Source organism: Schistocerca serialis, chromosome 4 (assembly GCF_023864345.2).
Source record: "Schistocerca serialis cubense isolate TAMUIC-IGC-003099 chromosome 4, iqSchSeri2.2, whole genome shotgun sequence".
Taxonomy (NCBI): Eukaryota; Metazoa; Arthropoda; class Insecta; order Orthoptera; family Acrididae; genus Schistocerca; species Schistocerca serialis.
The window spans coordinates 108,019,357-108,042,839 of record NC_064641.1 but is presented as its reverse complement, the minus strand read 5'-3'; the positions used below and the strand labels follow the sequence as shown (position 1 = coordinate 108,042,839).

At 38.5% G+C, this 23,483-nt stretch overlaps 1 protein-coding gene across 1 annotated transcript in view; it reads left to right on the top strand.

The window, feature by feature from the left end:
• The window catches only part of LOC126473217 (uncharacterized), a 154,738-nt gene that overhangs the window by 52,288 nt on the left and 78,967 nt on the right, over positions 1 to 23,483 (top strand). The window contains exons 5-7 of the mRNA XM_050100128.1: positions 7,128 to 7,360; positions 10,622 to 10,789; positions 14,430 to 14,625. Coding sequence (XP_049956085.1) covers positions 7,128 to 7,360; positions 10,622 to 10,789; positions 14,430 to 14,625 — 597 coding nt within the window. The remainder of the gene's footprint in view (positions 1 to 7,127; positions 7,361 to 10,621; positions 10,790 to 14,429; positions 14,626 to 23,483) is intronic.

Sequence of the window (23,483 nt, the reverse complement as noted above, 5' to 3'; positions counted from 1 at the left end):
GATAATAATAATAATAATAATAATAATAATAATAAATGTCTCTATCCTAAACAGCACTATGAGCAGTTCAGAGACGACCTGTATTGTAAGTTTCCATTAAATTGTCTTTCGCCCTGACTTCTGATAATTGAAATAATTGATCGCCACAAAAGTGGAAAATAATTTCACCACTTGCCATGCAGATTTGTTATCATTACAAGCAGCACACTAACAGGATGGTGTACAGTCCTCACGAGTTCAATTCCGCTTATTACTGAAAATATGCGTTTAGTTGCAGCCTGTCTGTGACGTCCTCTGAGGCAGCGCATACTCTGGCGTTTGACTGACATGGACCGTAAGGTAGCTGGGTGCAAAGTGAAGTCTTTTCACAAATCTAAACGACCCAGAACACTGTACAGTCCTTGCGAGCTCACTTTCTGTTATTACTGAAAATATACGTTTAGTAACGGCCTGTCTGTGATGTCATCTGAGACAGTGCGTACTCCAGCATTTGACTGATGGAGATCATATAGAAGTTGGGTGCGAAGTGAAGTGAAGTGAAGTGAAGTGAAGTGAAGTGTTGCCTCTCAGGCTGTATTTATATACGGGAACAGCGGACGGGCAAGGGAACATCTGCTGTTATCCGCTCTATGCCCACAGTAGTAGCCTTTAAACGGCCACTTTCCTGGACACAAAATGTTTTATAACTATGTCATGAATCAATTTAGAATCTTTGTAATTTTTATGACTAGCTAAGTTGGTTAAAATCACAGAATTTTTTTTAGCTCGCCTGCATTTAAATATGCCATCTAGAATTTTTAGAATGGAACTGTCTGTGACGTCGTCTGAGGCAGTGCTTATTCCAGCATTTGACTGACGGGGATCGTACAGTAGTGAAGTGAAGTGAAGTGTTGCCTCTTGGGCCGTATTTATATACGGGCACAGTACGGACGGCCAAGGGAACATCTGCTGTTATCCATTCTATGCCCACAGTAGTAGCCTCTAAACGGCTGCTTTCCTGGACACAGTGTTTTATAACAATGTCATGAATCAATTTAGAATCTTTGTAATTTTTATATGACTGTAGCTAAGTTGGTTAAAATCACAGAAAAACTTTTAGCTCGCCTGCATTTAAACAATGCCATCTAGAATTTTTAGAATGGAACTGACAGTAGAACATGACCTCTGAACCACAACTTTGAGACATTGTATTTGTCATTATTTACATCCAGGTCTTGAAATTTGTTATAGCTCTATTATCTAATATTTTTCATCATGTGCTGTAATCATAACTTTCTATTTCTAGTATTAATATAACAAGATACTAATCTACTACAAATAAGGACGTTTTTGTTCCAAATTTAGTTTTCATAAAATTACTTGAAAACTATTAGAGGTAGCTTGTGGGGTCACGTAATTACTATTTTTATGCTGAACTGAAGCTTCATACAAATTTTTAAGCCTTCAACTTTTCTTAAAAATGTGGATTCTGACCAGAATATTGCTCTAATCAAACTGAAGCTTGTAACAGTTAATTCTGACATACCAATTAATTTCGGCATACCAATTTTTGGGTTCCTAGTGTTATGTATGAGATGTATGAGACAGATGAAAATACCCTCAGACTTCAAGAAGAATATAATAATTCCAATCCCAAAGAAAGCAGGTGTTGACAGATGTGAAAATTACCGAACTATCAGTTTAATAAGTCACAGCTACAAAATACTAACGCGAATTCTTTACAGACGAATGGAAAAACTGATAGAAGCCGACCTCGGGGAAGATCAGTTTGGATTCCGTAGAAATGTTGGAACACGTGAGGCCATACTGACCCTACGACTTATCTTAGAAAATAGATTAAGGAAAGGCAAACCTACGTTTCTAGCATTTGTAGACTTGGAGAAAGGATTTGACAGTGTTGACTGGAATACTCTCTTTCAAATTCTGAAGGTGACAGGGGTAAAATACCGGGAGCGAAAGGCTATTTACAATTTGTACAGAAAGCAGATAGCAGTTATAAGAGTCGAGGGGTATGAAAGGAAAGCAGTGGTTGGGAAGGGAGTGAGACAGGGTTGTAGCCTATCCCCGATATTATTCAATCTGTATATTGAGCAAGCAATAAAGGAAACAAAAGAAAAGTTCGGAGTAGGTATTAAAATCCACGGAGAAGAAATAAAAACTTTGAGGTTCGCCGATGACATTGTAATTCTGTCTGAGACAGCAAAGGACTTGGAAGAGCAGTTGAACGGAATGGACAGTGTATTGAAAGGAGGGTACAAGATGAACATCAACAAAAGCAAAACGAGGATAATGGAATGTAGTCGAATTAAGTCAGGTGATGCTGAGGGAGTTAGATTAGGAAATGAGACACTTAAAGTAGTAAAGGAGACTTGCTATTTGGGGAGCAAAATAACTGATGATGGTCGAAGTAGAGAGGATATAAAATGTAGACTGGCAATGGCAAGGAAAGCGTTTCTGAAGAAGAAGAATTTTTTAACATAGAGTATAGATTTAAATGTCAGGAAGTCATTTCTGAAAGTATTTGTACGGAGTGTAGCGATGTATTGAAGTGAAACGTGGACGATAAATAGTTTAGACAAGAAGAGAATAGAAGCTTTCGAAATGTGGTGCTACAGAAGAATGCTGAAGATTAGATGGGTAGATCACATAACTAATGAGGAGGTATTGAATAGAAATGGGGAGAAGAGGAGCTTGTGGCACAACTTGACTATAAGAAGGGATCGGTTGGTAGGACATGTTCTGAGACATCGAGGGATCACCAATTTAGTATTGGAGGGCAGCGTGGAGGGTAAAAATCGTAGAGGGAGACCAAGAGATGAATACACTAAGCAGATTCAGAAGGATGTAGGCTGCAGTATGTACTGGGAGATGAAGAAGCTTGCACAGGATAGAGTAGCATGGAGAGCTGCATCAAATCAGTCTCAGGACTGAAGACAACAACAACAACAACAACAACAACAACAACAACGGTGTTATTATTTAATGCCACTTTTTTTTTCTTAAAACGATCTATTTAGGGAAAGATATTCATCTGATCAATCTGAGATTTGACAGTTCAAACATTAGTACACTAAAGCAAATGCTGACATAGTTTGGAAAAACAACTTTAACTTTTCATTTCATTCTTAAATTATGGTGCAATACTTTTGTGCTACGCACAGATGCGTTATGGTGACGTGGCGCTACTAGCAGTGAGCTGGGGTAAGTCCCGGCACACTTGCTCGCCTCTGTATCTATCAAATGCCACAATGAGTGTGACTGATTTCTTTTCTAAACCATGGTTGGAACAGATCTCCACCTTGGCTCCCACAAAGGCCCTGAATTACTTTAGACTTGACAGATTTTAAGAAAGATTGCACTTCAGATTTTATGTACCTGTCTTGTTTTTTTTAACATTGTAGATAGGCATCATGGTTTTAAAGTTTATATGCACTGATTGATCCAAACAAGGAGACTCCTTTGGCTGTTCAGCAATATTCCCCAACTATGTCTTCAGCATTTGCCTTCGTGGTGACTATACTATGTTTTCTGCAGAGCTCCGTCTGATTCTTAAGACTCTGGAACAAATGAGGAGACTTCAAGACAAATAATTTCTCATCTGCACTGATTCCCTTAGTGCCCTACAAATGTGGCAACACATGTACCCAGAGGAGAAAATGGCTCATGTAGTCTGTGACCAACTGCCAACAAGAAGGCTGCATGGAACACATGATGACACATTTTGCCTTTCCCTTGCAAGGTGTGATTTCACCAGTGAGTCGCAGATCCTTGCAGGAGGAGTGGCTGGCAGTGACAGGTGATGTCGGCTATCCGGCTGTGACATTTCTCTGGCCTGTCACTCTGTAGGGATGAAGTGGCCCTGACTTGCCTCCGAATTGAGCACTGCCCTCTGTAGGATTTTACACTGGCGAGACATAATTCATTCCGCGTTTGTTGGCTGAAGTTTAAAAAGAGACCCGTGTTGAAATGTGCGAGGAACTGCTTGCTGCTGACAGTGAGAAATTTCTTAACAACATCCTAACAGGCCATGAGATGTGGGTGTATGGCTATGATGCTGAAGCGAAGATGGAGTGATCACAGTGGTTGGGCCAAGGGTCACCTTGCCCATAAAAAGCATGCATCAGTTACTCAAAGATCAAGGTGATGTTAGTTGTGTTTTTTGACTATCTGATTATCTGTCATGAATTTGTGCCGTGTGGCCAGATGGTAAACAAGGAAGTCTACTAGGGTATTGTGCTGCGCATGAGAGATGCTGTGCGCAGGGAGAGGCCTGAACTGTGGGAAAGCAAGAGTTAGATGTTGCATCATGACAATGCACCAGCTCACGCGTCACTCCTTGTCTGCAGCTATCCAGCAAAACACCACATTCCCATTGTGCCCCATCCACCATATTCTCCAGACCTAACACCAGCAGACTTTTTCCCAAACTGAAAAACACGTTGCAAGGATGTCATTTCCAAACCATAGGGGAGCTACAGTACAATTCGACAAGAAATCTGCATGCCATCACATAAAATGTGTTCCAGGAGGCGTACCAAAACTGGAAGAAATGATGGGAATGATGCATTGTCAGTAGAGGGGACTATTCTGAAGGGGACAGTGCTTAAAATGTTATACAGTAAGCAATAAAGCTGAGACAGGAAAAGTTTTGTTTCTTTTTGAACTCACCTTGTATATATATTTTTATAGGTCACTTTCAGTGTCACTACTAATAGCAGAAACTCACATCTCTATTGTATGTTTAGAAACAGGCATTTTGTGAACCAATTTTTGTAGTGTGACAATGAAAACAGTCAATTACTGACAAAATTATTTAATTTGACAGATAATAAAATCTACTCACCAAGCGGCGGTAGAGCACACACATAAAAGACTGTTGTGATTGGTAAGCTTCCAGAGCCAGTGGCTCCTTCTTCAGGCAGAGGGGTCAAAGGGGAAGAAGAAGGGTGAAGGAAAAGGACTGGAGAGGTCTAGGAAAAGGGGTAGATTTGCCGTACGGGATGAGAAGGAGAGACTGATGGGGACTGCATCAGACGAGATTTGAAAACTTGGGAGCTTAAAGGTGGAAGACAGGGTAATATTTAGACAGATATTACTGCTTAAACATCATGCATGAGTTAATAAGAGTGAAAAGCTAAGTGCATTGTACGTAACAGAGGTGGGAGGGGGCAGTGTAAAATAGACAGGAAAGACAATGAAAGATGTAGAAAACTAAAAGAGAGTGAAGCAAAGAGTAGTTACACTGAAGAAAAGCTGAGACGGAAGAAGGTAACGTAAATTAATGTCAGGTGGGTGGGGAGAACCAAGGACATGTTGTAGTGCTAATTCCCACCTGTGGAATTCTGAGAAACTGGCGTCTGTGGGAAGAATCAAGATGGCGCGTGTGGTGAAACAGCCCCCAAGGTCACAAATGTCTTGCAACAGGATACTGCAGTTGCCGGTATATACCCTCTGCCTATGCCCATTCATCCTAATTGATACTTCGGTGGTAGTCATGCCAATGTAGAAGACTGAACAGTGCATAATAGATGGTATATGACGTGTCGTTTCGCAAGTGGCTCTCCCTTTGATAGTATATGTTTTGCCAGTTACATGACTATTGTAGGTGGTGGTAGGAGGTTGCATAGGGCAAGTCTTGCAGCAGGGACAGTTACAGGGGTAGGAGCCATAGGGTAGGGAGATGGGTGCAGGAGCATACGATCTGACAAGAATATTGCGGAGATTGGGAGGGCAATGGAAAGCTATTCTAGGTATGGTGGGCAAAATTTCAGACAGAATGGATCTCATTTCAGTTCATGATTTTAGGAAACCATGGCCCTGTCAAAGTAGCTGATCAACACATTCCAGACCCGGATAATACTGAGTCACCAATGGTGTGCTCCGAAGCTGCTCCCTCCACAAAACCTTTTCCTAGACCTCTCCAGTCCTATTCCTTCACCCTTCTTCCTTCCCCTTCAACCCTTCTGCCTGAAGAAGGAGCCACTGTCTCTTTAAGCTTGCCAATCTCAACAGTCTTTTGTGTGTGTGTTCTGCCACTGCTTGGTGAGTAGATTTTTTATCTATTCAGTTAAATAATTTTTGTAGTGCTTCTTTTTGGGGTCTAAAATAGAAACAACTTGTGCAGTGCTGTTCTTTGTAAACTGTGTAAGATTTCTTTGATTTTGTGATATTGAAAGCCAACACACAGCCAACTTCAGTTGTTAAATCTGCTTCCTTGGTAAATGTGGTCATAACCCCACTCTTCATCTGAAGTTCCTTTCTTTTTTTAAAAACAGGCGACAGTTTAGTTTTTCTAAACAGAAGACAAACGGTAAAGCCTTTCTCCTTTCCTGGTAAGTTAGTGTCATGATGGCATGTAAGATTACTGTCTTTGTATTGTGAAAATGTCATTTAAAACAAGAGAGACACTGGTTTTCAGTTCCTCCCTTCAAAAACGAATTGCTCCTTCCACTCTTCATTAAGCACTCTGTTCTCTTTTTTGTTTTTATTCTTTGTAGACAATATTGTAGCTGTTATGACACCAGCAATAATCACAAGTTTACTTAAACAGTGTTACTTCATGTAGAAATGTTTTCACGTAGTAACTATGAATGTGACTGGCTACTGACTGCCGCACTCGATCTGTGTTGTTACGAGGTCAGCACGGCTCATCATTGCAAGACTGACAAGAAGGTTGTCAGTTTGAACAAGGACTTTCATTTGTATTACATAAGTGTGTATCAGTTTTAAGTTTTTAAATTTTAAATGTTTATTATTTGTTTATGTACTTGATTTCAAGAGCTGCACTACATTGAAGCGAGAGCCACACATGTCTCGTGAGTTTTGTTGTAGGCACCCCTGCTGTATCGTGTAAATGTTGTGTGTTGACTAATCAAAAACGAAAGCTTTTGTACAAAGATGTTACGTGGAGTTTTTTGCCGCATCCAAAGGTACAAAGTTCGTAAATATGTGAAGTTATTAATGTTAGGACAGATAAATTCCTATTAATTTGAGAGACTAATCACATGTTTATATTTAACTAATATTCTTGCGTTTTGTGTAAAGTGATGGTTCTTCTTCATTTACAAATCGTAGTATTACAGTTGACCTGCAATTTTCTCTAGACAGTTTGTGGTTTCTCATTTCAGGTGGAAAGCTTAAATGATATCGACGGAGTTAGTGGCAGTGACGATGATGAGTACACAGAGACAGATGACGATTACGGTGCTGGAAGTGATGTACCAGAATCTGAGGATGACGACTCTGCTGCAGCTGAGGATGAAAGCAACGAAGAGGGTGAAGGAAAGGAAGAGAGTGAGGATGATCTTTTGCCTGTTGAAAAGGCTGCCAAGAAGTTGAAGAAGCAGCAAGAGGAAGAGCAGTATGTTTTGTTGTTGTACACATAATTTTGTACTGTCATTGTAGCCGTCCCCTCCATGTCTGTTAGGTTGGCTACTTGTCCATACTCATTCACTCGCCTCAGCACTTCAGTCACACATTGTAATGTCAGTTTGCTTTGATCATGTGGTCTCTTTTCAATTCTAGTTCAGTGTAACACTCAGGTGACTGAGTTCCATCTTACCTGCTCTCTTCCCAACCATATACATTATTTAATGCTCAGAAATGCTGTTGTGTTTCAAAAATAGTTTTTTTCAAATAGCTTTTCCCTTTAAAGAATTGTGAACAGTGATTTATTCTTCTGAGAATATCTTTCCTTCCTGGTTGTAACCTTAATCCAGCCGTTTCCATGCCAGAATTGGTATGGTACTTCTCCAATTTCGTGGTGAACCAACCGTACCTGTGTATAGGCTACTATTATGATGGTGTCACCATCCTCATGCCCAAAAACATTTTAAAGCTACTGGTAGTTCCCATGTGCAGAAAAATCCTTGTACTCATTCCATCTGTAATCAAGTGGTCAAATGTGACATCATATTTTGAACTGTTTGTGCATCATGTATCTGAAGCGGGACATGGGAACCAGCCTGGTATTCACCTAGTGGGATGTGGGAAAACCACATGCAGGTTGCCTGCCCCCCCCCCCCCCCCCCCTCGCCCACCTTGTTGATTTGTGAGGCACATTCAGTCTGGGACTGACATGCCTCCCTGTGTCCTGGAAGTGGGCATTTTAATTTGCTCGACTATCAGGGTGGGTTGATTCCACAACTTACAGTTGTTAAAGATTGGATGATGTTGGAGATATGTCGCAAATTAGTAATCTAATTTACTAAAATAAAATTATAGCTAATGAGAGGGCGCAATATTTTATAAGTTAGTAATTTTTGCCCTGCAACTCGCATGTTTTTGATGACTGTTTTCGTGGAGTTTCAGTATATGTGATATAGTGTCATGTTGTAATCTGAAGATAGTCCAAATCCAGATCAGTTAGTCAATGAAGTACAAAACTTAGCACTGAAAGCACATGGACACCAACATACTGCCAGAATAGAAATGAATTCCTAGGCAAAGAGTACTGCTACTTATGCAACCACTAGCAACCCACCCCAGCTTCACATGAGTAGCACTATGTATCTACAACCAGACGACTTGTATGCTCTAGTGATAATTTTGCTTTTGGGGCACTGCTTATAGTTATGATTAAAAAATTTGATAATGATTTTAGGTAGCTAAATATCATCGCTTTCATGATTTAAGAACCATGTGTCACATGGCACTTGCTAGTGTACTGCAGTACCTAAACGCAAGAGCAGACTGCCCAAGCGCAACCTGGCAACAATTCTAGCCACGCATGAAAGGCATTGCACTTCTGTGGCTGTTTGTTTGTCGACAGAGTGGTCACACCAGTCCGCCCTGGGTATGTAAATCTGTACAATAGTTCATGAGACAAGCCTTCACAAACAGACAGAAAAATGGGGCAGGGTACAGTACAGTACAGTACAGTATAGCCAATGTGCACATAATAGAGCTCTCTCCCCTATATTCTGCCCAGTGAAACCATTTGTTACAGTTACCACAATGTATCCCACTATTCACTTACCTATGGCAACTTCCATAGTCCCATTTGATCAAACAAAATAACTTTAACAAAGGAAAAAGACCATCTTACATAATATAAAAAGAATATTCAAACAAGTGTTACATTTATTGCATGATAAAAGTATGTACCTTTACGATAATATTATGAGTGAGATCAGTAATGTCAGACACGCGCATTAAGAAAAAACTGTTAGACCAAAGTTGCATCTAACAAAAATTCGAAACAACACAAAATATTTCCTAAATGTATGGTGTGTAGCTGTGCTAAAATGGAGAGGGTACCCGGCAAGTGAAATAAATGGAGAACTGTCTCAAACTGACTCTAAGGTCGATTGCCGAAACAACTACTACTTCTCATTTTTCAAAAAGTGCGCTTAATGGATGTCCCATTATTTCACAAAGAGAGTCTATGTGTGAAGTTCGTGAATTTTTATATTGTGCGAACTCTGTGTGACAGAAGATCCCTTATTTATTTCTTGCTCCAAGAATTATTTTAATTGGTTACAACATCTGGTGATTCGAGAATATTATTCAGGGATTGTGTTCCATGTCACTGGACCAGTGACATGGAACACAATCCCTGAATAATATGAATGAATCACTGGTCCAGTGACATGGTCAAATTCTGTGTGTAGACAATATGCAGTTATTTGTTAACATTTCCTCCATGTGACATTTTCTTTCTGTCTGTAGTGTTCTAGGATCAGTATACTCCTACGATTTTCCTGAAATGAATTTCAAGATATGACACTGTGGTTAGCAGATGTACTTCCACACCTCATTAACACAGTTCCCCATGCAGTTTACTTGTGGTTTGCCTATAACGTTTGGCAGAAATTTTCTGCTTAATAGCCATGAGAAATGAATTTGCTTGGCTGCTGTCCAAGTTCTCTTTCACATATATCTATGTACATACTCAGTGAGTGACTGTACAATGCACGGTGGAGGGTATTTTCTACAATTTCTGGTAATTTCCTTTCCCGTTTCCCTTTCAGATGGAATGAGAGGGGAAAAATGTTTACCTTCATGCCCCTGTAAGAGCCCTGATCTGTCTGATTTTGTTCCTACGGGCCTTACATGAGATGAGTGATAGGGGCTTGCAGATTCTTTCTGCTGTCTGGCACAAATACTGGTTTTCTCAGAACCAGTAGTGTTTTGCAAAACATGCTTTTCCCCCCAACTATTCCTATTTAAGCTCATGGAAAATTTGTGACACTCTTGTAGTGATCAAGCCAATTAGCAACAAATATAGCAGTGTGCTTTTGAATTACTCTGCTGTCACCCTTTAAACCAATGTTGTGGAGATCTCAAACTCTGAAGCAGCAATCGAGAATTGGTCGCACATGTATACTGTGTGCAGTCTTATTGGTAGTGTTATAGTGTTATCAAATCTGCATTGTGCATTTAAGAAACTTAATAAAGTAGAATCTGCATTTAGCAAAATTTCACTTGCTATAATTCCTTATTTTGGATATTTTAAATTCCTGTAGTCCTTCTGTGTGAGTTGATTTTCTTTATTTTGGTGATGTATCTATACTATATTGGCATGAAGCAGTAACTGCCACTTTCAAAACACTGTCAGTAGATTTGTTATTATTGGTGGGTGTACTTGAATTTTATTAATGATTATCTTTCTATGACTCAGAAAGCTGGCAGAAGAGGAAATGAAGATGAACATTGCCAGTCAAGATGTTTTTACCTTCCCATCAGAAGCTGAATTAAACGAGCCCCAGGGCCTTCCTGAAGTTCAGCAGCGTATAAAAGACATAGTGCTGGTGCTTTCAGATTTTAATAAACTTCGTGAAGAAGGAAGGTGAGTTTATCTAACTGGATATTTTTCCTGTATCACTACCAGTTCTCTCCTTCCCTGTTAACATTTGTGGTGGGAAGAACAACTTTTGGTGAAGGCTTCGTATGAGCTCTGATTTTCTTGTTGTGGTCATTTTGTAAGGTTTGTGCATATGGAGTTTCTCGACTCCTCTTAAAACGTACAAACTTGAAATTTTAACAGTAAACCAGTCTATTAAGGAAAATGCCTATCTTGTATCAACACATTAAACACATATATCATCAGCCCATCCCGTCACTTGGTGATGTGGCCTCTTTGAGTTGTCATGCAACATAGAAAGAAGGATCCCAGCAGGTTCTTTCATTCTGCCGTTCTTGAGTATTGTGTTGCCAGTTGAGTCCAACTGCCTTTCTTAGTCTGTGTCCCATTTGGGTCTTCCCCTAAGTCTTTTTTGGTAAATTGGGCTCCAGTGTGGTATTTGTTTTGGCCATCTGCCTCCTTTATTTGACAGATGAAAAAACACACACACACACACACACACACACACACACACACACACACACATTGTGTGTGTGTGTGTGTGTGTGTGTGAAATCCTTTTTGCACTGTATACAAATTTCATTGAATTTATTTATTTGTGCATGTAGAGGAACAATTAAAAACATTACATGTTATATAATTTAGTTGTGCAGGTAGAGGAAGAACTAAAAATGTTGTATGTAATATAATTTAGTGCTAAATAAATATTGGAATAAAATTGTTTACGATTTTGTTTCATAATATGTGTATATTTCACACATAATATGTGTATATTTCAACCTTTAAAGAGTTGTGAGCAAACTTAAGTTCAGTTTCATTTCTTTCCTGGTCTAATATAAGATTGTGAAAATTAAGTAAACTTTGGTGAAATACACAATTCTTCTTTGGATCTTATCTATTTCTCCTATTAATCCTACCTGATAATGTTACCAGAGTGGCAGGCAGTACTTAAGAATTACTTGAACAACAGTTTTGTATGGCACTTCTTTCTTGGAAAAGTTGTATTTTCTTAGATGATTTAAGGTGTACAGGTAGCAATACACTGAATAGTATAAATGTTGAACAATTGAAAGACACATAAACAAGACTTAGATATTTTTATTAATTAATTAATGGAAAGTGCTCCAGTTTCAGTAGAGAACTTTATTCAGACACTTATCAGTTTCAGCCTGTACATTAGACTATGTTCAAGTGGTTCTGAAAAGGTATTATGCCTCCCTCATTGTGCAGAAGTTTACACAAACTGTTTCTTCACATAAAACCAGAATAAAGAATGCACAATAACCTCTTGTGAGACCCTTAAAAATGGCCTAATATAAAGGTTGACACCAGTAGTGGACTTGGTAAAGTTCTGAACAGCAACTGGAGAGATTTTCACATGGAATCAGCACACTAATAACTGAGAATCTTGCTAGCTTTTGGACAAATCCACTTACTCACTATAGGGTAAAGTTTTCAAGTTTTCTAACCCGAATCTTGTTTTCCCCTGTCATGGCTTTTCCTTTTCCAAATTTTCTTAAAAAGGGAACTTTTGGTCTTGTTTCAGGAATTAATATTCAGTCATTTTAACATTAAATGATTAGTTTTAGCTGAATATACAGTCATCTGAAGAACTTGCATAATAACAGAAAATTGTACTCAGGTAGAGTACCAGGAGGGATTACAAAAAAACTGTAATAATACAATCAAAAGGTCAATTACATACTGATTATAAAACCATGTGTAGTATCTGCTCATAAAATGAGACTAAGAGACATCTGCATTGCAGTGGATGCCCATGTGGGGGATGCATGTCAATAAAATAACGGCGTAATTCACTGAGATAAAATATTAGATATTTGAAACCTAAGAAATAAAGAGAAATGACAGTACAAAATAAAAAACAATACAGCAGTAAAACCAAGCCATATTATGCACAGTACAAAGTCATCTTAACAGTTTGCATTGATACACAGTATTATTACACTAGTAACTTGTCAACCAAACAATATTGTGTAAATAAATGCTAGTGGCCCAATCAGAATTGTAACCAGTCTAATCGGCTATTCATGCTTGCACAGGTCTGTGAGGAAAAGGTAACATGCTGATAGGTGGCACATTAGTACACATAGTTACGATAAATAAGAACATGTAATCTAGACACAGAGGAGTTACAGACATTGACTACAAGCAGTCATTCATTGAAATCAGTGGGAAAAGTTGGAAGTATCTGCCATACTAGGATTCGAACCTGGGTCTTCTGCTTACTTGGCAGATGCTCTGACTGCTGAGCCATCTGGACATAGTGGTCATTGCAACTGGATGGACTACCCTAGCACTTCTCCCGCCAGACCCAAATTCTCAACTTATCCACAAACTACTAATGTAGTGCCCCTTGCCCATTGCCCTAATTACTTGCAGCATTTTGCCAATTCCTGCAAGAGTTGATGTCAACCAGTGTCCACTTGCAGCAAATGTCTGTAATTCCTTTGTGTGTTAATTCATAGTGTTTCCATCTGGTGAGGTTCAATAATGGTAAAGTATTTTATAAAATGCATTTTAACCATCAGCTCTTTATTTGTCCCATTAGTTTTTAACCAAAACTGGTAGATCACTAATGGGACAAATAAACATCTGATGGTTAATTAATTCATAATGCCTGCTGGATCAAAATGATGTCTGTTGTTTTGGACATGTCCGAAAGAACAGACCCCACATATATACATGTAATACATGTAACAGAATACAATAAGTAAATAGGGGATAAAGAAATTAATTAAATAATATCTACTTAACATCATAACACAATACAGAAGTTAAGAAAAATGTATGCAAAAATATATGCGAACAAGGTGAATACATTAAACATGTTTTGCCCATTGGTATGTAATACATATTATTACTTCAGGTTGGGAGATGGATGTATAATCAACTGAAACTAGTCATTACTTAATGTTATTCATTAGCCATCTTGACTGTTAAAAAAATATTATTTATTTTTAACTTTACTTAAAAGTTATAGATTGCTAGTCTCGTTATGTCAGGAATTAACATCACATCATGTTTTTGACAAGGAGTAGATATATAAATGTGTTAACATTTTTCGTTTTCTTTTAAATGATTTTAATGCATAATAAAGTTCTAGTACACTTTTTAAAATAACAACTGTTAAATATTTTGAAATAATAGTGTATCTATCATGATAGGTTAAATAAAGGTTCGACTTGTAGAGGGAACATTTATTGCACCACATTGGCTCATACCATATTATCCAAACATATTGCCCTAACGGCTTTGTTCTCAGAGCCCCTTCCCTTGCCCACTGCCCGATGTTATGCCCACTACTTACGGAGAGTGTGTTCATTACATGAGTGTTATGCAGAATACATCTCTGACCACATTTAAAACTATGTATTACATTTAACTGGAAGCTGCGACTCATAATGACACAGCAGACAAACAGTCAAGAAACATAGGACAGGAAGTAAACACCACACCTTTTTTTTTTTTTTTTTTTTTTTTTTTTTTTTTTTTTTTTTTTTTTTTTAAATTGTGCATAGTTTTTGTTTGCCACAGTGTTGTTGTTGAAACACTTTAGCATTTCAAGAAATTGTTTCATTGTGATTACATGTTTCTTACCTTGCAGGTCTCGTTGTGAGTATGTTGATCTGCTCCGTAAGGACTTGTGTACGTACTACAGCTATAACGAGTTTCTGATGGAGCACTTAATGCAGCTTTTTCCACTGTCGGAGCTGCTCGAGTTCCTGGAGGCGAGTGAGGTTAAGCGTCCCGTTACACTCCGTACCAACAGCCTGAAAACACGACGTAGAGATCTGGCACAGGTAAGGGGCCTTCAGTATTTGTTCCTTGTGATAAATGTTTTGAATTGCCACTGTTTGTATCTATACTTGGCTTGCATTTATTGTGAATGTCTTGTCCAGTGCAATGTCGCAAGTGAATGGAAAAAAGTGCAAAAGACTATTGTACTTAAAAAGGGTAAAAGAATGGACCCAGAAAATTTCAGGGCTGGCCCTTAACATCATGGGTTTGCTGCATAATTCTTTAACTTATTCTTAGTTTGAATATAATTAATTTCCATTACACAGAAGAGCTTGTGCCCACTTATCAACATGAGTTTAGAAAGTGTTGGTTGTGCAAAACTCAGCTTGCTCTTTTCTTGCATAATATCCTGAAAACCATTGTTGGAGGGCAACAGGCAGATGCCATATTCTCAGATTTCCAGAAAGCATTTAACACAGTGGCCAACTGCAGTTTTTTAATAAATTTCCGAGCATATGGAGTAGGTTCCCAGAAATGTGAGCAACGTGAAAACATTTTAAGTAATAGGACCCAGTATGTTGTCCTGGGCGGCAAGTGTCCATCAGACACACAGCTATTTTCAGGAGTGCTCCAGGGTTATGTGATAGGAATGTTCTTGTTCTCTATACACATAAGTAATCTGACAATGATATGAAAAGGATAGATTGATACTGACCGTATATTGGAGACATTGAGTCCCAGGCAGGCTCAACAGAAAGATTGTTAAATGACAGGGTGTATACGACCTGGGAGATCCGGGAAAAACCCGGGAATTTTTTCATCCGGGAGAAAACCGGGAAAAACCCGGGAATTTTCCAGAATTCCGGGAATTTTTCATTGTTTTAGTTTTAAGTTAAATTTTTGTAACTTTGACTGGTAAGAACGAATACTCTAACAAAGAATATTACTGTATCTCGCTACTGCTGAATAATACTGCAGCAATTAAACACGAACGCAAGTAAAACTTAAGTTGCAAAGGAAATGCACCATATACAAGAACAAAACACAGTGCTCATACAAGAGTCTCCCAACAGCAAAATGTGTCAAAGGCTTTAGGAAGACTATGCAGTGTTTCATAACAACAGATTGCCTCCGATGAACGTGACGTCGCAACTGTTTACATTAGATTCTTTCGAGCGGTTGCGAGCGAGCTTATGTGCATATGCAGTTAAGCCACATATGAGTAGTATCTTCTCCCGCTTCTGGTTACAGAAGTGTGGCAGTTAGCTGTATAAGCAATCTCAGCAAGCAGCCAGATGCTATCCGAAAAAATTTTACCGGTGCGCCTAAGCTGCCACATTCACGTGTGCCCAACAGGCGTGGAACTAGGGGCCGGGGGAAAACCGGGGTATCTGCCCCGGGTGGCAGTTTCGGGGGGGTTCATATTATTGAGTAAAAAGACCTTGTTTCACAAAGCGCCTAACATCCAGGGCACGTTGGTCTATCAATTGCTCATAAGATTTTGAATGCATCCCTGTTGGTTTTTGAACATTTTTTATCAAATTCTATATTGATTGCTGAATGAATCGTAAGTTGATTTTTGAATGCGTGCATAGTGTACGTGATGTCTCTGCCATGGGAATCCCTGTCGCATCTAGAAATAAGCTTTCCTGCAAACAAAAGGGGACGGGTCTACGTGCAATACATGCTGTCGACTTCTTTGACATTGCAGTGCAATTTCGTACATGCGTAAAGGTAAATGGCAATCGCTGTTTATGTGGTTGACTGGGTTTGCAAATGATCAGCGTTGTTATAATTACTAGCGAATTCCATAGTTTCATACTACCAGAGTGTAAATAAATGACTAACAGGAATAACAGGCAACAAAGATTACATATTGTCTTCTCAGTGATCCAAGAAAATGAAATTTTGACAGAAAATTTTTGGCTAGACCGCTACACTACTAAGGGCCAGTTATACCGTCTCCGGCTAGCAGCTGCTAAAGTTCTATTCTGGAGGTAGCAAGGAAAACGCGTTGTACGAACATGTAATAACACCTAACCGGAGAATAAATGCAGGATAACTAAACCGGTGATTGTGGCAGGTTTTGTGAAGTTGACCAGAGAATAAATTTTGACACTGGCAGGAGTAGTTACAGAATTAGAGATGACAAGATTGTTTGTTAGAACGAGGAAGGAGAAGAAACGGGGACTCCCACAAATTGCAGAAGAATATGACGATTTCAAATTTATATAAAAATTTCGTACTACTACTTTTCGATCTCATGCTTCAGAAGCTAGAGAGTATGAATGAAATGTGAAACTATTTCCTAACATAAAACTTTTTGCTTGTAGTATGCCTAATTGGCATTTGATATTGATACTTTGTGAATTATATTCCGTCGTGTTATAAAAATGACCATTTGTGCCAAAACAGTCTCGTTTATTTGGTGTGTGTAACAATTGCTGAAATATTAGACAGGCCTATTTCGTTTTATCTAACAGACAGCGACAAAATACACGTAATTAAATCGAGAAGCCACACCAGTCTTGGGTACTATTTGTATTAACAGCTTTTCTAGTATTAGACTACGACATTTCGGTTTTTCATGTAGCAAAACGTTGACGAACTTTGATGGGGTAATAGATTCCTTTCTAAGAAAGAAAGCACGCCATGTAAAGTTGTAGCAAGATTAGAGAGAAAAAAATGATAGGACATTATGAATTGAAGAAATGTATACTGTCTTGCTTGTTTCCTGTCTTTACTGGTTTTATGTATCCTATATTTAATTTTATGTCACACAAAACAGCAAGTTGTTAGCTAATAGGCAATAAAGAGCGCAAATTTTCTGAAGCGTTCTTGTTCTTCCGGTTACAAATAATCCCATCCGCTATTAATTGTGAGTTTATTATATTAAGAGGGGAAGGATGTCAAACCGGCTGACTGGGGCAGGAGAGGCACCACAGGACATTTTAATTTCCATTGGCCTGAATATAGTTTGATGGCACTCATTACAAAATATTACACGTTTGAATTTTACAGAGCGAAATACAGAGACGTGCGATGGAAGAATGCTGTGTGAAGAGGCGTGGCACTGCACTTTGGCACACTTAAGACCAAATAACATGTTTTACGTTCCCTGAAACATATATGTTTTATGTATCAGAGTCTTCAAAAAGATGTGCGCTACAAAATGAAGGTTTTTTGAAAAGTCGATTTTTTAAGTTTTTGGCATCCTGCCTCAAACGCTTGAGGGAGGGAGAGCACCACTATCTAATATTGTCCCGGTTCGGAAATATCGTAGATCCTGACCTGATGCACGGAGAGCCTTGAGTTGTTGTGGGGAGGTGGTAGTCTCCATGTGACCCATGTTTAAGTGATTTTGTTGTTTCCTCTTCGTTTATTGCTCTCACGTCAAGTGAAAACAAAACGGATTTCTGTAGCCGGCAGCTATCAAGTGAATTAAAATTCATTCACATAATTACGGAAGGCTAAATTATGTCATTAGTTTTAGGTTTTGTTTCCACCTTTCTGACAGTCAGGCGTTAATCGCCTTGCAGAACAATGAAGCTTTTTTTTTGTCGGTTTGTTAAAGAAAACAACTTTTATTAATCTTTTCTGCTGAGGCCAATTATTTCAAACGAAGTGTTTAATTTCACACTATTGGCTAGTTTCAACTGTTTGCTGCATTTCAAGTTCACGTTTTCATCTTCTAGCACTTATGGTATTATACTATAATAAAGAACCAAACGTGATAATACGGTACTGATACTCCAAGAAAATTTTCATTTGAATCTGGACATACAAATGTGCACTTTAAGCCGAATTATGCATTTTAGTATGGTTCACAAATTTCCCATGCTCTTGGAGTATGTCTTGTTTCTTTTATGACATAATGTAAGATTTTTTAATGTTTTACACATACGAACATATGGACTTCTTGCATCATCGTAGCTGTGCAAGCGCGGCGACGCCTGTCATCTGGTGCAACTGCTGAAACAAATCTAACAGGTCTTGGGGAAAATATTCCAAATGGATGTTCAAAAAGCGTTATTTTCAAGCAAAGTAAATTTCCTTTTACACTTGATGAACTCTGTGCGCGAATGTCCGATGAATTTGTTAAATCACAGAGCATTTTACTCTCATTCAAAAATCAAATCTTTGAGGACTACCATTTAGAATATTTTCGCGCCCATATCAGACATTAATGTTTTTGTTAAAAGTTTTACCGGAACATTTGTCTGATGTATCTTAAGCTGTAACACGCGCAAAAAAGATCAACATTATGTGTGAAAGCTTAGCTTCTCTTGCAGCTTATTAATCCAACATTATACGTGAAAGCTTTTCTTTTCTTGTAGCAACGCTATGTATATTAATTTAAACCATTACCTTTTCCTATTTGTGTGTTCGCGCTGCTTAACAGTGATGTCGCTATTGGCTGACTACATCACGTGTCCTATGCTCTGAATATCCGCTGCCATCGGCTGGCGAGATGGCTTGGCAAGAGCTACGACTGGCTTACAAAAGCGCATTGCAATCTCGATTTCAATCCTTCGGAAAGTAACATGCAGTGTTTGGTGGAATTTGTATTTATACTTTCGTAATACGAAAATATGCAGTGTACATGTTGCTGCACATCAGACATCTTTCCAGAACGTGTTTTTTCCCCTGAGTTTAGGGAGGTTAGATGAGGGGGGGGGGGGGGGGTGGGGTCAGAAAAGGGGAGAAGTAAAAAGACTGTGTGTGTTGGTGGAATAGAAGGCTGTATAGTGCTGGATTGGGAACAGGAAAAGGGACAGGAATGTAAAGGACAGGAATGACGGAGGTTGAGGCCTGGAGAGTTGTGGGAATGTGGGATGTATTGCAATTCAGAATTGAGATAAGAGAAATGAGGGCTCTTACAGAGACATTTAGACAGTCATTTTTGCCTCACTCCATTTGTGAGTGGAATAGGAAAGTAATTGACTAGCAGTGGTACCCTCCACCATTCAACATGTGGTGGCTTTTAGAGTATGTATATAAATGTAGATGTGTTGTGGCAAGCCAAAGAAATGGAAAAGGTAATTTCTGACAACTGATTAAAATGTAAACAAGTAGTTGCATAAAGGAAATCAGTTTATGTAATGTACTCATAATGCATCTTGCTGTGTGTTGTAAGTCATCTGCCGTGGCATGAGGGTTATAGTAATTGATTGGCAGCATGTTATTCACGTGTTTGGTTCCTGCCTCTCTCAGTTATTAATCATTTAAAAATTGCGGTTTTTGAAGGTTCAGCCTGTTACTGGTTCACATAATATTTTAATTTGCCAGAACATTCTGTGTTATCCGTAAATAGGAGCATGTCCTGCTGAGACAGGCAGTTGAGCTCTGTCTGTACCTGCATCCCTGGCTTTCAGTGTGGAGTTTTAGTCCTTGCTGATATTTTCCTTTCTTTTCACTGTTCTTGTAGGGAAACTGAAAAAACCTTCCCGATGGCTTAGAACTTCGAACTAAACCAGGGAAGTGCACTGCTCCATATGCTGTCTGGGTGTCTGTAACAATGAGCATCAAAGCGGTTGCAGGTATTAGTGGACACAAGGTTGTCACGGCCAGATTGAATATTGTAATCCTCCAAAAATAAACAAAAAATATACCTATTTAAAAAAGCAGATATTAATTCTCTTGACGTCTTTCTGAGAGACAGACAGTCTCCACTCCTTCCAAATGAACGGTGTAAGTGTCGACCAGGTGTGGCTTGAATTCAAAGAAATACTGTTGATAGCAATGGAGAGATTTATACCAAATGAATTAACAAATGTTTTAGCTGATCCTCCTTGTACACAAAATGGTTCAGAACATTGTTGCAGAAACAATGAAAAAAGCATGCCGAATTTAAATGAATGCAAAATCTCCATGATTGGTGTTCTTTTACAGAAGCTCATGATTTAGTGTGGACTTCAATGCTAGATGCATATAATAGTTTCCACATCAAAACTTTGTTGCAAAACCTGGCAGAAAATCCAAAGAGATTCTGGTCGTATGTAAAGTATGCTAGCGACAAGACACAATCAATGCCTTCTCTACATGACAGCAATGGAATTACTATTGACAACATTGCTGTCAAAGCAGAGTTACTAAATACAGCCTTCCAAAATACCTTCACTAAAGAAGACAAAGTAAATATGCCAGAACTCAAATCAAGAACAGCTGCCAATAGGCGTAACTTAGAAGTAGATATCCTCACAGTAGTGAAGCAACTTAAATCATTTAATAAAAGTAAGTCTTCTGTTCCTATCTACCTTTCAGAGTATGCTGATGCAATAGCTCCCTACTTAACAATCGTATACAACCGCTCGCTCGAAGAAAGATCCGTACCCAAAGACTGGAAAGTTGCACAGGTCACATCAATATTCAAGAAAGGTTGTAGGAGTAATCCACTAAATAACAGGCCCATATCATTAACGTTGATATGCAGTTGGATTTTTGGAACATATATATTGTTCAAACATTATGAATTACCTCGAAGAGAACAGTCTATTGACACACAATCAACACGGATTTAGAAAACATCCTTCTTGTGAAACACAACTAGCTCTTAACTCACATGAAGTGTTGAGTGTTATTGACAAGGAATTTCAAATTGATTCCGTATTTCTAGGTTTCCAGAAGACTTTTGACACTGTACCACCCAAGTGGCTTGTAGTGAAACTGCGAATATCACCTCAGTTATGTGACTGGATTTGTGATTTCCTGTCAGAGAGGTCACAGTTCGCAGTAATTGATGAAAAGTCATCAAGTAAAACAGAATGATTTTTGTTTCCCCAAGATAGTGTTGTAGGCCCCTCTGCTGTTCCTTGCATATTTAAACGATTTAGGAGACAATCTGAACAGCTGTCTTAGGTTGTTTGCAGATGATGTTGTTGTTTATCATCTAGTAAAGTCATCAGAAGACGAAAACAAATTGCCAAACAATTTAGAAAAGATATCTGTATGGTGCAAAAATTGGCAATTGACCCAAAATAATGAAAAGTCTGCGGTCATTCACAAGGGTGCTAAAATGATTCCATTAAACTTTGGTTACACGATAAATCAGTCAAACCTAAAGACAGTAAATTCAGCTGAATACCTAGGAATTACAATTACAAACAACTTAAATTTGAAAGAACGCGTAGAAAATGTTGTGGAGAAGGCAAACCAAAGACTGTTTTATTGGCAGACACTTAGAACATGTAACAGATCTATTAAAGAAACTGCCTACACTACACTTGTCTGTCCTCTTTTGGAGTACTGCTGCATGGTGTGGGGTTGATACCTAATAGGATTAACAGGGTACATCAAAAAAATTCATAGAGTCATCATGAAAACAAAGGCGTCTTTTGTTGTGGTGTAATCTTCTCACGAAATTTCAATCACCAACTTTCTCCTCTGAGTGCAAAAATATTTTGTTGACCCTGATCTGCCTAGGGAGAAATGATCATCATAATAAAATAAGGGAAATCAGAGCTCGCACAGAAAGATATATTGGTGTTCGTTTTTCCGTGGACTGCTCAAGATTGGAATAATAGACAGTTATTGTGAAGGTGCTTTGATAAACCATGTGCCAAGCACTTAAATGTGATTTACACAGTATCCATGTAGATGTAGACTTACTAGCGTAGCAGCTCAGGGGCAGCTGTTTAATGTTTACTGATGACATATCACTAGTCCTTCTGTGAAGACATGTAGCAGTTGTGTGGAATATCTTCACAAATATTCAGTTGACTGAGTCATTATTTGACTAATAGAACCTGCTGCTTCATACTGGACATAAAATGTTTGTCATAAACTATAGTGCCCCTATGAAGCATAATAGCAAGCCTGATGTTCTCAGTATGCATAAACGACATATCAGTTAATGTCAGTGGTGCTATCAGATTGTTTGCTAATGGTGCTGTTTTATACAGGAAGATATTCCAGTTGTCTGGCTGTAATGTAATGCAGAAAATCTTGGACAAAAGTTTTGCTTGGTCCAATGAAAGGCAGCTCTTTGTAAATGAGGATAAATGCAAGATAATGATAATAATAGGGAAGAGAGACAATCTCACAGTATTAGATTTCAAAATTTGTGGTAGACATGTGGAGGATGTAGCATAGTTTAAATAAAACAAAATCAAACAATGGAAACTACAGGTTAGACTGTAAACAATGTGAGGAAAGGATAAATTGTTGCTTGCTGTAAAGATGACATGTTAAGTTGCAGACAGGCACAATTAAAAGACACTTACACGTAAGCTTTCGGCCACAGCCTTCGCCAGAAAAACAAACACACACACACACACACACACACACACACACACACACACACACACACACACACCATTTATTCATACAAGAAAGCACACCTCACACCCATGCGACAGCCAGCTCCGGCAGCTCAGACCAGAATGCCAAAATAATTATTTAGGGTTAATGCTAAGAGATGAGATGAAATAGGATGAACAAAAGTCCCTCTATTGTACACTGCCCTTTGGCCTGCAGGATGTATTATGAGGGCTGGTTTCAAACCCAGCATTCTCCACTCTCCATGATTTTGTCACATATGCAAAAAACAGTTACATGTATTTCTCATCAGTTTTGTTGGTATTTGTCTGTTTATAACAATTCTTTGGACCAATGAGAGCGCATTTTCTGATCTACTTTTTAAGTAAACACTGATTGTATAATGTAATATGTGGTTAAGATATGGAGACTGCTGACTTTAAAACAGTACTTGGAGATTGTTGACTTTGATGTAGTAGGATAGGGAGACTGCTATGTTGACGTAACGAGAAGTAAAAATTCTGTTTTAATCCAAGATGTTATTTTAATCTGTCTTATTTATATTGTTAAAAATAGTACAAAAACTTCCACAGTTCACATAGATTCTGAAGTATTGATTTTATTTCTATGTATGATGAAAGATAAAGGGAACATTCAAGTAACC